The sequence below is a fragment of the Ooceraea biroi genome, chromosome 3 (assembly GCF_003672135.1).
Source record: "Ooceraea biroi isolate clonal line C1 chromosome 3, Obir_v5.4, whole genome shotgun sequence".
Classification (NCBI taxonomy): Eukaryota; Metazoa; Arthropoda; class Insecta; order Hymenoptera; family Formicidae; genus Ooceraea; species Ooceraea biroi.
The window spans coordinates 6,297,939-6,312,837 of NC_039508.1; the positions used below are offsets into that span (position 1 = coordinate 6,297,939).

The 14,899-nt window shown below is 41.1% G+C and overlaps 1 protein-coding gene across 6 annotated transcripts in view; it reads right to left on the reverse strand.

Moving 5' to 3' along the window:
* Positions 1-14,899, reverse strand: part of LOC105275420 (glutamate receptor ionotropic, kainate 2) — a 133,508-nt gene that overhangs the window by 31,868 nt on the left and 86,741 nt on the right. For all 6 annotated transcript variants that reach the window (XM_026968085.1, XM_011332229.2, XM_011332228.2 and 3 more), the window contains exons 5-8: positions 10,936-11,111; positions 7,591-7,644; positions 4,290-4,457; positions 2,781-2,933 (exon numbers count right to left, since the gene is read on the reverse strand). In XM_026968085.1, coding sequence (XP_026823886.1) covers positions 2,781-2,933; positions 4,290-4,457; positions 7,591-7,644; positions 10,936-11,111 — 551 coding nt within the window. The remainder of the gene's footprint in view (positions 1-2,780; positions 2,934-4,289; positions 4,458-7,590; positions 7,645-10,935; positions 11,112-14,899) is intronic.

Below are 14,899 nucleotides of genomic sequence, written 5' to 3' on the forward strand. Positions count from 1 at the left end.
TCTTCTTTGCAGCATCTTCCGATTATTCCGACCATCCGACCCGAACTTTTCTACGCGCTTCCAATTTTCTTTGTCGTCGCGGAAAAAGAGAAACTTTATAACGCCGCATGGAGGAGAACGTTACAGGAATAATTCGCAGGAAACCGTCATTGTGTAAACTTATAGGTTCCTGTGACACGCGAAACGACGCACGCCGTTATGCTCCTCGTTGTTCCGATGTCGCAGCCGTCCGTTCGCGTTACAACACGACGCTGATTCTAACGTATCGCGCTTACGATATGCTGCTTGCGGATGGTAGCACTACGTTAAAGGACACTAAAAACTTACAAGATAAAATTTAATTACGGCCAGACAATTTAATTGTGTAATTAAAGACAATTCGGTACGTAATAACGTTAATAAAAACGTAATCTGTACCGTATTATCCAGAGTACTTAGCGTCTCTTCTTCGAAATATGTCACGGCCTACTGTGTACTTTGCACTCGACTTAATGCTGTTTATATGGAATGCGCTATATTGCGTAAGCAGATACGCAAGTCCTTGAAAACGCTTTTCCAGCAAATATCGGCGTTCTTAATTATGCAAACCGTCTTCCACCGTCGTCTACCCAAATATCTTTTAACGGTAAGTTTCTATTCATACGATGATGCTCGGAGTGGCGCATGCTGCACACGATTGAAATGTCTCGTTGGGGAGCTTTCGCATTATAAAGTTCACCACTGCAGTATATCGTCCTTTATACATTAACGTCAGGAAAGATCGTTAAATTCACATTGCCGGAATTTAACGGAGCCATTCTTCCACATTTTCCATTCCAAAATTTTTTAATCAAGCAACGTGCAAAATGCCAAGGAAAACAGCGTTCCAGTTCCTCCCTATATTAGCTTAGCAAACAATCTGCATTTTTCTAGAATGAAGAGATAGCACTAAACCCCTCTCGCCCTGCATAAAAATCAAAACGCGAGTCCGTTTTCCCCGGATAAATACTCCGCGCCGGAACTCTAGTTCCTTAAATCCTCGGATCTAAAAAAGCCTCGCAAAATACCTCGACCAGCGAATTCCAAATTTTACTGGACGGATTCATCTACCTCGTTTTCTGAAAAACGAGGCACAAGAGGAGGAACGCTTCAATTAACGGATAAGGCTTTAAGTTTGAAGCATCACTTAGCTCGCGTTGTCGCGACTAATAGGAAAGTACAATTTCAGTTACTCTCAAGTAATAAAGCTCGATACGAACGCACAGGATCTATTCATGGCTGGCACGTACGCACGAGTTTACGTACGTGTCTCCCGTGTGACGCCATCGTGCATTCGGGATGGTAGCCGCGCACGGAAAGCGCGACCGCGATGGCTGTAGGAGGAGAGTTCTCTCGACGTTGTAGCTATTTGCTAAATACGCTGTTCAATTATTCATGTGTCAACGTTGCTTTCCTTCCGTTGCTCTCTATACGTCTGCGGCTTATCGCCGGACGACACCAATCTGTGCAAGGCATCACCCAAGAGCTCGCACATCCCTCAGGATAGCCGTGATTTTTTACAGCTCACTCTCTCTTTCTCCCTCAAATCTTAAGTTGCTGCTGAGGAAAAATTACGTTACGTTTTTCAAACGTTTCGTAATTAATTGAGATAATAAACTGCACTCGAGGAAGCTTATCGTGCTTTCTATAAAAATCTTGCTGATCATACATAATGTACGATAATATTTAGTACGATATAATCATCAAACGATGTACTTCATATAGAGTGAGAACGAATTTTTCGTTCCGTTTTCTCTTCTTGCAAGCAAAAACTGTCTTTAGATTTTAAAAGCTCTTCAAGAGAAGATACCGGAAAAAAATAACAAGTTCTTCTTTAAATTACTCAAGAACGTTAAGTCACGTTCAACCGATTAGTCTGAAAATGACAGCGAAGAGGAAAATGGTTAATGAGGTTCTTCAAAGTAAATTATAAGTATATTAGTACTAAAAAACATTGTATAAGTTCTTTTCCAATGCTGTTAATTAGAAGCTTGTAATAATTTACAATTTATTGCTAGTATCAAAGCAATCACGGAAAATAACAGGTAATAAGATCAATTTATGGCATCATCATCTTATTTTGAGAAAAGTAAATATTTCTCCAATCTAAGATTTAGTTACTGTAGGTAGCAACTCATGAAATGCAATTTAATAATCATAAATCTGGTGAATAAATTTTCTCTTTGATGGCACAGACTTTCTATACTGATTACGAATTTGCCAATAAATTTTAAAACATTTGAATATCTACAGAAAATAATTGTACATCTTTTATGAAAAATGAGAAATTAAAAATTAATTTTATATCTGTTTCTAAAGACAAAAGAGCTGCAATATGCAACCATATTGTGATCGCATTTATTTTATTTAACACGATTAATGATATTAATATTTATATCTAGGATGCGAGGAATATCTCTCTTTTTGTACCGTACATATTATAATACATATATCACGAGTATTGTGTAATCTATGTTGCATTAAAATATAAAACTGTAAAATCCTTTGGTATGTTTCTTTACAAAATACTTTTTATGGAATGAAAGACATCATTAATGCAATATTGATTACAGTCAAAACTCACGATGAAACAGAAATATTTCGATCGTTGAGCGGAGAGCATGATATGTATGAAATTACTTTTCTTACTTTGCAAACACAAACGTTATTCCGAAATGATTGCACGCGAAAAAACTTACATCACCGCTGTTTATGTCCACTCTGCTCAACGGCATGTTCAAAGATTCGCAGAACATACGTACGGTATTAATATAGTTGTAGAGTGATAAACCGTCGTCCCACGGTTCCTCTTTCTCACAGGACAGATTCGCCAGCTTTAAATCATAACCACGGTCCAGAGCTGCCAAACCGTGCGCAAAAACCTGCACACTGTCGTACACCAAAGCTGGTTCTGCCTGAAACATACGTTTCCTTTTGACGAGAGTTCGGTGCTTTGCGTTTCCGCACGGCGAACTTTTTCACTAGCTTTACATTGGAAGAAGTATTATATTGACGAAGTTTTTGCCAATGCAGATGCAATGTGGGTTGAGCTAGGTTCTGATTAAATTTTAACGAGACTCGTTTTCAACTCTATTCGTAGCTTAACGGTCCACCGAATAATTATTATTCACTTGTTATCAGCTACGTTGAGAGTCTCTTGTCTCATTTTACAGTCAAAGTTCGTTTTTTAAAATGGAATATTAAATGCACTTATTGCACGGATCTTATGTACATAGAGTCAATTGCATGAAATTTCGCTTATCGAGATCTGAAGGTAAATCAATACCTCTTTGATTTAATTGTTTAGTTTGATAATAAACATCATACTCCTTCTTCTTCGTCTTCTTCTCGTTAAAACTATTTCGGATATTAAAATTGAAGATTTGGAAACAATGTTAATGAAAAAACTAAAGACAAGCCTAAATTTGAAGCTGAGCTTCTCGAATTAATATTCTAGAATATATTCGAGGAACAATTAAACCATTTAGCGATTTCAGCAGATGGCGACCATCTTCGGGTCCTTGAGAGAAAGCCGTGCTTGGTGCGCTCAATTGATCCGAGGTAATGACATTGCGGCGCTAGCCGCAGGCGAAACTCACTTAATTACTGAAGGGCTGACAAAGCTCGAACTGGACACAGACTCTGCTGACCGATTCGGTCCACCCGACTTTTCAATCTCCTCTGCTTTTAGTCTTTCGTCTGTATTTGCTCGTAGCAGACTTTTACCATGATTTTGATCCGACATAACGCGTAAATAGCACGCTAGCTTTGTAACTCTGTGCGTTTAATTTATTTCTTATTTCCGATTCGGAAAATGAACAAGATATTGTGATCATGAATAATACTTCATAATTTTTAATAATTAATTCTTGCTTTACCAGAGATTGTAAATCGAGATACAGCTACGCAGTTTAATATCGATAAAAAAATTTATAAAAATTTTATTTAAAAATTATATAAAAGTAATGTGTGTTTGGATTATAAAAATGATTTAAATGTCGCGTTACTACTTTTCCGTGCGGATTGCTGTCAGTTTCACCGCGCATTTCCGCTTGGCAGACCATCCGTTCTTTTTAATTAGACTTAGGAGATGTCGTCTGAGACGCGCGTTCAACACGGTCCACAGAACTCGCAGAGTTCACACAGCGAATTATCTCTAACAGTAAGATTTCAGTAAGAATCTCTACGGCGCGGCGCTACATTCTTATCAACGTAAAAATAAAGTAGTTAATCCTACATTGCGTTGAATATAGCTTCAAATCTTCACCAACCTGAATGATCCCCGTTTTGTTCAGAATGGCATGTCCAATCGCCGGCTGGAAGCGCTCCATCTGCTTCAGTACTTCGGCAACCTTGGGCTCCTCAAGATCCACCAAGCGAAAGGCCGTCATATTCACGCTGTTATATTTGAAATCTTCCAGATCGAACGTTTCTATATCCTGCAAAACCAAATAATATTACTGAAATACAAAGAAGAGATCTCCGCTTATTCAGAGAGTGATTTAGATTTAGTTTGTATTAAAGAAAGCGCTCGGCTCTTCGTTATTTTTCCGAAATAAAATAGATGAAATGTTCACGTACTAAAAGTACTCAGGCGAAAGATGTAAAGTACGAGAAACATTAAACTCTTTTACATATGTCGAATTAACGTAATAATTCTTATCGTTGAAATCAAACATATTCTGTAACGCCGGTAACGCGTTAATTAGATAAATTAAACATATTTTACATGCCATTAAACTGCACTCTTGTGTAAATAGCGAAATTTGCCTCTTTAGTAACTCTGCGAAAATTGTGAGAAAGGTACCTTTCGTGTCTAATTTCGAGCATCTTAAAACAAATAGGTAAGATTATCGATTTATTCAATATCTACAAATGATAGAGATTTTGGCTGTCTCCGGAGTTATTTAAGAAAATGTAACTGGAATGAGTTCTTTTCCGCTCGTGGCGTGTTACTGCGGGCAAACGACTAAATTAAAGAAAAAGGAGGCGATTTCAGCAACTCTGTCTCTATCATAATTGTGATCGTTACAGTCTAACACTCTAACCAACTCCGACTGGTCGTATCTACTTGCCACCGTCTCCGTTTCAAGCCTAGAAAAGCTGGAGAGGATATAATTTATAATTCTACGGTAAGACGCATCTCTCGCGCGCTACGCAGACTATTAAAGAAGTAACGCGGCTTTTCCACAGTGTCATCCACCGGCAACTGCGCTCCTCTGCGCAACAAAAGTCAGCCACCGCAGATAAAGCTCCATTTTTCCGACCTCCTCAGCGGTATCTTTTCTCATGCCCCTTTCGCTTACCACTTACCATTCTTTCTCCTTAATTCCGTCATTTTGCTGGTCCTGCCTGGCCTAGTCGAGTCCCTCGAGTCGCCGCACCGTTACCGTACCGTACCAGGAGAAAGTTACTTAACGTCCCCCAAAGGATTTATTCAGAAATGCGCGAATAAATGTACGATAGACTTTCTCGGGCGAACCGCCGAAAACACGTAATAGAGATTCGCGAGGGTGACGTTAAACGTTTCCGCGTGGTCACACTGATTGTAAGTTTGAGTTTCTTACAATCGACGTTAGAACATGCGAAAACGTCCAGCCGCTCGATATTTTATTAAATCTATTGTGGATTTAATTACGCGTCAGGATACGTTTCGAGAGCGCAAATCGAAAGCGGCAGGATTTTGTCCACGGTTTGAATTTCGATACTATAAACGCGAGGACGTATACCGTTATTACTGTTCCTTCTATTACATCGCTGTTTCATGTTACGAGCCATGATCGAACTCCCGCGAAGCGTTATTCGCTCTAAGCTGTCCACAAGTTTGATGGATACGCACAGCTCGTTTATGAATGGAATAAACTATCGTCACAGTGGTAATATATTACTCGATCTGTACTGATGATGACTGTGATGAATTCATTAAATTTACCACTCGCGGTCCGGCCACGAGGCCAATTAATTCGAGGCCAACGGTATTGGCTTTTGAGCAGTAATGCCAGTACGTGAGCCCTGCTCGTTTCCCAATAATATAATGCAACATCAATCGGCAACCGATCGCAAGATGTGAACTTCGTAAATGGCTCTATCGCTTCCGGCTATACCATGTTGTTCCATGGAGATACCGCGGCCTGCATATCCCGCAACTGTTGTCCGACTAATGAATCGCAATATAGTCAATATTTGATTGACAATAGATGCGTGGGACGATATGAATTCCCGTAAGCGTAATTATTCCGTGACTGACAAAGATCAATCTTGACTAATACATTGAGTCGTCCGCAAGCGGAAATGTAATAGCATCAACGGCGGAAACGTAACAAACGTTACACACAAATTATCTATTAGCATTGCAGCAATCCCGCGCTTCGCTCCGCGAAACGCCAAGTCGATTGATGAAAATTTCATCCGGCGTGTTACACGGATCGTTCTAAGATGCAGGCTGTCGCTGTCTGCGAGAGGAATTAATATCTAACATCAATTAACCAGAGTACTCAGTACATATTTGCGGAAACTGCGAGTGGTATGTTAGCGCAGCCGATTCTCGCACGCGAATCCGCCCTTACGCAAAATTCGCGATATAGAGAGGCAGAGAGAGAGACAGAGGGGCTTGTTCATATATAGTTTCGCATATGCGTGTGCATCTGAGTACAAGACAGATAAACGGTACGCGTACACGCGTGTACCAGCGCAGAAGCTCCATGTACATACACGTATATCGGTTTGCAGCTCACGTTTGCACATCGCAACTTGACTACACTAGCCGCGGGGCTTGCACGCGTCGTTAGCTCCATTTAAGAGGGAAATTTGGGAATGGGACGGCAGATTGGAATTTGTACGGCTCTCAAAAGGCACCGACGAGGCGACGACGATGCGTCAAAGGAGCGGAGCGGGCAACCGATGGCGGAAGGGAACGTTCGCGGCGACACGAACGAGCGTACAAACTTTCAACGGCTGTATTAGGAATACATGCTTATATACCGCCTCCATCCCTCTCCAGCCCCGTCATTTCCTCCTTCGTCTCCGGTGATATCTAATTTCTACCATCATCCCCCTCCCCCCCGTCTGCTTCAAGACCAATGCCGCATTAATACGTATAATAAGCCGCGCACAGTGTACAAAGAACAGGAGGTCGGCAGGAGTACGAGGTATGCCAGTTATGAGGATGATGAATAGTGTACTGCACGTTGGGGAGTCATTTACTAGGATTCTCATCTGCCAGAGAGAGAGAGAGAGAGAGAGATGCATCCCTTCTTATTTCTTAAACGATATTACATGACGTTGCGTGAAGAACATTGGATAAGACAAATTTATTTGTGCACCATTAATACCATTAATGATTTATTATGATGCCATTAATCCGACGTACGCGTCTTGATGAATTTGAATTTTGCATGGAGAGATATGTCTCTCGGTCTCTATCTATTTGCTTCGTTATTTCTAACTCTGAACTAATCTTCACTCTCCTATTATAATATGATAGATAATATAATACTGATAGAGAAACTTTTGTATCAACGATTTTATTCTTCTTCGGTTTTTAATTAAGACTAAATATGAAGGTATACTTACAAACGTCGTGAACATGTAGTGGTATCTGTAGTCGTTCATTTGCAGTTGCAATATCTGTAATACAGAAGGAGAGAAAATTAAAAACATCAATTTAAAGATGAAATTTCTTAATTATAAAAATTAGCGCGCGAGCAACATGCCACGATACCATCAAAAATTGTTCTTGCTAGCGCGTTCTGCCACTATCTTGAATTGATCACGCAATATACGTGAACGATACGATTTTACGATTATCGATTTTTATCCCAGACGTATACACGCGTGCGTTTGTATTATTCCACGTACATCTCTCAATATAGACATATACAAGACAAATATTATACATTGCGCATCGTTATTCCGCTGCGAAGGATATTGATATTGCGCCCTTTGTGATCCGACGTAATTCGTCGCTTTTCATTTCCTGCGCGGTGCGGCCACGGTGAGCCATACGGTAAGATCGATCGAGCTGCATCCTCGCGAGACGGAGGCGAGTGGGATAAAAGGGGTCCCGCGTGGATCTTCCCGCGGAAAAACCTCTTCGAGGGAAAGGAAAGGCGGGATAGACGAGAGGGGTGCGCGGGGTTAAAAGGATATAGGAGAAGCGTTGCATGAGGGCATGGACGTTTTTTGATTACTCGACCGGTCGAGGGTTATCCTCGAAGATCCTCGAGGGGCGCAACATGCAAATAACGGTCTCACTGCGATCGCGTCTGAGGCAAGATTGCTTCCCGGAGTACCAGCAACAAGGCGGGAAACGGACGAAATCTAATCCTTCTTGCTTCCGACGTATTTACGATCTTGTCCTTAGATCGCGATGTATTCTGCGTGTCTCCTGGATCTGATTACTTCTCCATAACGCGCAACTGTTCCTTTGCCGATTCCTCTAAGGCTTGAAGGCTCTCTTTCCTTTTACGTCGCAAAATTGTCTCAAAGGTATTCTTTTGACTACTCTGTACATTATGTCGGCTATATATCAGTTTGCGTTATCACAGTACATTTATCTTAATTAGTAAAGGTACAATTATCTTTAACGTTTTGTGCGCGTTTACATCAAGACTGTTTGAACCGCATATAATTATTACAAGAATAAATTATACCGAGGTAATGTATTTGGTCGTAATGTTATCTCATATTTATGTCATACCGCTTGTTGTAAACTGGACACTGAATTATTTATACGTTATTGTTCCGTGTTAGTTAAGTACATAAATTGCAACACGTAGCGATTACTCACGATATCCCGTACTCATAACAAGTAAAATTTAACGTTTCGGTGCCGGCATTATCGGCAGATATTAAAAACGCGTCGATAACGCACGTTTCAATAGTGAATAATCGAGGCGTACATTTCCGGTATGTTGGCTGTCCGTTCGATTATGCAAATTTTTCCGTTCGCCGGTCGCACACGCAGTCACGTTCACAAAAGTGTCGCGAATTGTGAAAAATATCAGGCGCTTTCATCATTTCGCGTGCAAGAAGAACGTAGCAATTTGCATCAGCTATTTTCAACATTTGTTTCGTTACCGCTGACAATTCGCGCGATTTAATTTCACGATCTGCTGATTTACCTCGGCCGTCCGCAAATGGATGGCTAAATGTTCCGCGGAGCCGCTGTCATCGCGGTATAGTGCCGCACGAACGCGACAGTTTATACATAATTCACAATTGTTATAATGCAGCGTGCATTATGCACGCGTAAACCAATTGCGGGATAAAACGTTAATGCGAACAAAGGCTCTTGAATTAAAATTGTTGCAAAACGTTCTCGAGCTTTCGTGGAATTTAATGTACACATCATTTATTATCAGTTACCTAATCTGCCGTTTAAAAGCGAGAAATATTAATTAATTTCGGTAACGTGTTGACTACGTCCTCGTCAAACATCGTTAATCGTTAAGCGCCTCGATTGCGCGACATTGTGTCTCCCATATTCAGCTGCTATTCAACTGATTCTCGAAAATCTTGCCCGTTCGCCAACAGGCGCTCTAAATTCCAATTACGAAGGATCCTCAGAACTCACATTCGCTTTGTATCGCTAGCCACGCGTACCATAAAGAGCTTTACGGAGGATCCAACTTTTTGGAGGATCCAACTTGTCGGTCGTTGCTACACTCTTCCCATTATCCTCTTCGCAAACCAAATGCTAGAACTCGACGTCAGAAGGCAAAACAAAGCGCCGGCAGGGAGAACTGCAACACAGTTTCCGCCATTAATCCTAATTGCAAGAATCCTTTTAATCTCTGCACGCCGACTATGGCGCATGATTCAGGCAAGCTATTTCTGAGCCGTGTATACCCATGTGCCGCCATGTGCGGATGTCTGGCCCCTCCGCTCTCACCCCCTTAATTTCTTTTATTCGTTTTGCCGTTCGGTAAACAACTTGTTCCTCTAGTTGTTCCGGACATGCAATCGGCAGCGAGCTGCATCTCCCGTGAGTGCGCACATCGTTCTCGATCGCGTTTCAACAGATACTCTCCGGATGGGTATTAAGATTAAGCGTCCCACGGGACAGGGGACAACCATTTACGACCCATGAGTGCACTGCAACTGCCATTTCGTATCGTTGAGCCGCTCTCGCGTTCGCTGCATCGATCGGCAGTTTTCCGCGCGCGCTTCTTCTCCGGTTCTCTTGAATGAGAGCCCGGCAGTTGGCGAAAGAGAGAGGCTTCATGGGGAGATTTCTCAGCGGCGAGGTTCCCCGATATTTTCCCTCTTATAAGGCGAGCTTGAAATAACCTTCCGTTTGCACACGTTACATCTATTCACTTTAGTTACGTTTCTTGGCCCTTTTTGAGTTTAGAATGGAACAGGTACGAGTATGCGGAGCTTGCAACGGCAGGATCGAATAGAATAAAAGTGTCAAAAGTGCCGGAGTTGAAACAAGCGCAGTTTGCAAAACCGCCGTAGCATAGCGGTGTCCGTTAACGGTGCACATTTGATGTCCGTTAATTAGTACTCGTTCTGACAGGAAAGAGTAAAGATGGAATTTTTTTAAACAACAACACGGTAGATTTCAACAATGTAATCGCGTTTGTGCGATCTGCCCTTTTATCTCATGCTTCATATTTTATTGAACAAATAACGGTATCTATTCGGATAAAATAGCTTGTCAGGTTTATCATGCGAGAGATTAAGCGGTGTGGAAAAAATGGATGGTATTCACATTCCGTTTGTTGTCCCGGTTTGTTTCGAAGTATAAATAACGTTTTTCACGTGATGGAAAGAGGGTGTACGTTTAACGTACAACCGGGCGCAAATGTGGAGATTTCGCGGCGATTTCCGGCACGTGGAAGACAAACTCGTTGCGACAAGAGCGCGGTTTAAGAGCTGAAAGTTCACGATATCAAAACGTTTAAGACTCACCGCTCGAAAGAATTGCTGCATGTGCGCCGGATCCGTGTCAACAATCAGCTTGAAGATCTCTTTGTGTCTGACCTCCCGCAGGACCTGCCTGTAGGACCTGGGACCCGCTTGACGAATGTACATCTCTGTTCTCATGGACGGTGGGGACTTTACGAGATCTTGCAGTTTGAACAACCCTGCGAAACATAGAGAAGAAATAATTTTTTTCGTGGCGAACTGGCTTCATGGCACCGGACTTTATCATTGTCACCCCTCGCACGTATGGAAGTTCCTTTAATCTTTTCCATCCATGAGGCAGTCAAGGATTACGTCATGTCAACGAGATATATTTCGCGCTGCGAGCTGTGATTGATGTGGCCCGGTGTAATCGATCCGAATTATTTAAATGAGCTATGAATTTCATGGTTTATGTGATGACTTTTTTACATTTCATGATTATGTTAATGAGTTTTACATCATTTCTTTTTACGTTATAAACAACGTGTGAGAATTTTCACGAGATAGATAAACAAAACGTTGCAAGTGAAAAACGAAATATTTTTAGATCGTTAGCCGTTATAACAATAATAAAAGTAACATGTTACATTTTTGTAAGCGCAAAATATCGTTAGCAAAGAATGGATAGAGTATCGCGAAGCAATGGTGTAAATACTGTAATAAACAAAACTATCAGTTTTTTGGAAAAAAAGAGAGCCTGTTATCACTTCAGATTAAAACTGATCAATATCCGCTACATATCTATAGGAAAATAAATATTGCGAAACTATATTTTGATGTATGAATTGACGTGAGGATATCTCTATGCAATAGAGAGAAATTTGCGTTGTCCTTACGGCGAGCTATAAAATAAGCTTGTTATAAAAGCTCGATGTGAAAGGGAGAGATTAATTCGATTTACAAAGAATTCAGAATCGAGCACAACCAACAAACTTATAAACTATCAAGACCGGTAGTTTGTAATGGACTTTATATAACTACGTTTGGCGCTTTAACGGATGTTCGCGAGGACGTCGCTAAGCAGACATTGTGACTTTCACAATTCACTTCCATTCGATTGTTCTTCGACTACTTCTTAAGATACTTTACACTGTCGAGCCGAGGTTTCCGCCACGTGCGCAGAATTCGTTACATACGGCTACGATCTGCTGTACTCGACTCTTCGGATTCGCAGACTTCAGTTAACTGTAATCGTTGTTCTTGTGTCTTTATCCTAGTTCCGCAATTCCAGAGACAAACGCAGAACCGGAGTTATTGACACAATGATCAGATAAATTAATGTATTATACCAAATGCCACAAATATGTTTCTCGACTTTAACAATTTGCAAAAACGTACCTTGTCACTTTTATTGTTATTATTACTAACGACTTTGACGATTTGATACTTTATAATCTACATAATTTACGTTTTATATCCTCTGAGAAAGATAAATAGAAATGTCACATGAAGTTAACCGACTGTATTCGGCAGATTAAACATCATCAGCTCTCAAGAGCGACCGGCTTTTCTAGTTTTCATTCAAAATATAAATCTGACACAGTTGCGAGACTTCCACTGCAATCCCACCTTTCCCGTATTTCCTGAAGGAGACTTTCCTTGGACGCAAAGGTGCCGCTAACTTTGTGAGCTCGCTAATTACTCCCTCGTAACGATCGTGACGAATAGAGCAGCGGCAAAAGGAGGATCAATAAACAGCTAAAGGACGATGAAAAGGAAGCGGAAGATAAATTTCCCGGCACGTTAACGAGCATAGCCTGCAGGGGAGCAGACCGGCGGTCTGCGCAAAATGTAAAATTGAAAAATGGTAAACTTCACTTCCGGAACAAATTGTGCAATTACGGCCACTTGCATACTTCCCCGCCGCGCTTGTATACAAGATTCTCTAGAACACAGGATCTTAATTTAAACGACGGACCTTTTGATTAAGGCAGTGTCTCGATTTTTCCTTAACTTCCTTAGTAAGGTTGCAGCTATACGTAGTACACGATATTACAAGCGACAGAAAATAATAAAATCTTTACTACATAAACCAGAGAGAAAGAGAAGAGAGAGAAAGTGCGATATGATTAAATAACAAATCTGTTACTTCTCAATTGGTTAAATTAAATCGATGCTCGAGAAATGAAGGAAAATATTTCAGATAATAAAAGACCGTAGTAAAAGTCAAAGATTACAGCAAATATCCTGTACATAATAGCAGGAGCATCGTATCCGAACGAGAAATGCATGAAAGGGAAAGTATAAAGGCGCAGGGGTATAGTGTGATTTACAAAATTAACCCTGTATATAGCAGTAGCTAGGCGGTGTTATATCTGAGAATTTATAGCGGTCTCGTACGATACGGAGAGTAGGTAGCAGAAAGAATTCAGGAAAAATGTATGCTGGTCTTGCTTCTTCTCGCTATCACTCTAACGATAACATTTACGGGCGAGATTTCTTGATCCAGTTGCAATCATAGATACCAATATAGCTTGGAGAACACACTCATTTTGCTGCAAAATTTCCAATCTTATTATTGGAACAATTCGTCGTCATATATGCTTTTCTTCTTATTATTATTACCATTATTGAAAAATTTGATTTAAATTAAAGTTAGTAAGAATAGCTTACCAAAAAGCTAATACATCTCAATTTCAATGAACATATTTGCAGAATTTGATGAATACTTCATCCAGTAAATATTATAATATTGTTACAACATTTGAGACACTTATATAATCGAAAGCAGTTTTTATTTCGAAGTAACATTGAACCTTTCATTAGAAAGCAACGAGTGCAAAACCAAACAAGTACGCAGCTTGCTATTGTTTGTTTCGGTGAAGGAATAAAATGCACTGTCAAAAAAATATGTTCTCCAAAAATGTAATTATTTTAGAACAAAAGTGATTTTAACAGTCCCATATATCGCGCGTGTAACGCAACGCATATTTGCCGCACGAAATCATGCACGAGATTGTCCCACCCTCGCTTTCAACTGTTCGTTATTATTTTATGGCGTTGAAAAACAAAACTTTTTACGTCCAGTAAAGTTTTAACGAACTGCTAAACTAGACGTTCCTCCAGTTATGAATAACTAAAATGACAACGAACGAGAGTAACTCTCCGAATCTGCTGAGCGTTTCGGAGAGATCCGTTTAAACTCTCGTAGCAGCGATTTTCGGGGCTCGATTAAGATCACTATAAGCAATAACCATATTCATTCACAAATTTGCAAACTCATCCGTGATTGTGAAACGCGTCATTGTCGATTGATGCGGACACGATTTAATATTTAATGCCGCTCGAACGAGATGACTATCCTCGCACGTTGAAGTTTTAACGAACTCGTGAAAGACGGATTTACTCGACTGATGAATATTTAGGCGGGTGCTGCACGAGGATGTCACGTCTCACCGAGCGGGCCATAGTCGAGGCACTTTCGGGAAGAGCCGCGCTTTTACGGCGAGGAATTTTGAAACCCCTTGCCTCGTCCCCTCGTCGTGGATTTATGGCGGGATATAGACATCAGCGGTACCGCGCAGAAAAAAGACGCGCTCTTTCCGTTTCCTCTCGTTTTATCGCTAACGGCAGCGTTCTACTTCGTGCTCCTGTTATACGCCACGTTACATCGTCCAATCAAGGGCGGCAATTTAGGGAAGATAAGGTCGAGGACTTCCTACTTTTCCCCTCGCGCATGGTCTACAAGGAAGAAGGACCCGTCTCGCAAATGTTACACGATAGATCCACGATATCCGTCGTTGACTTTCGGAATATTAAAGTGGGGAACACAAAGTAGCCAGATTTTTCAAAATGATAGATACGTACGCCGCGGAATTCATGAAGCCGCAACTATGCGTCCTTGGAAAAGTCGCAACGGGGCGCACGATGATGCGTCGGAGACATCAAGTAGACGGATTGCTCGCGTGGGGTATTTTGAATTCCCGTTTCCAGATTACGTCGGATCGATATGCCGTAACTAACTAGT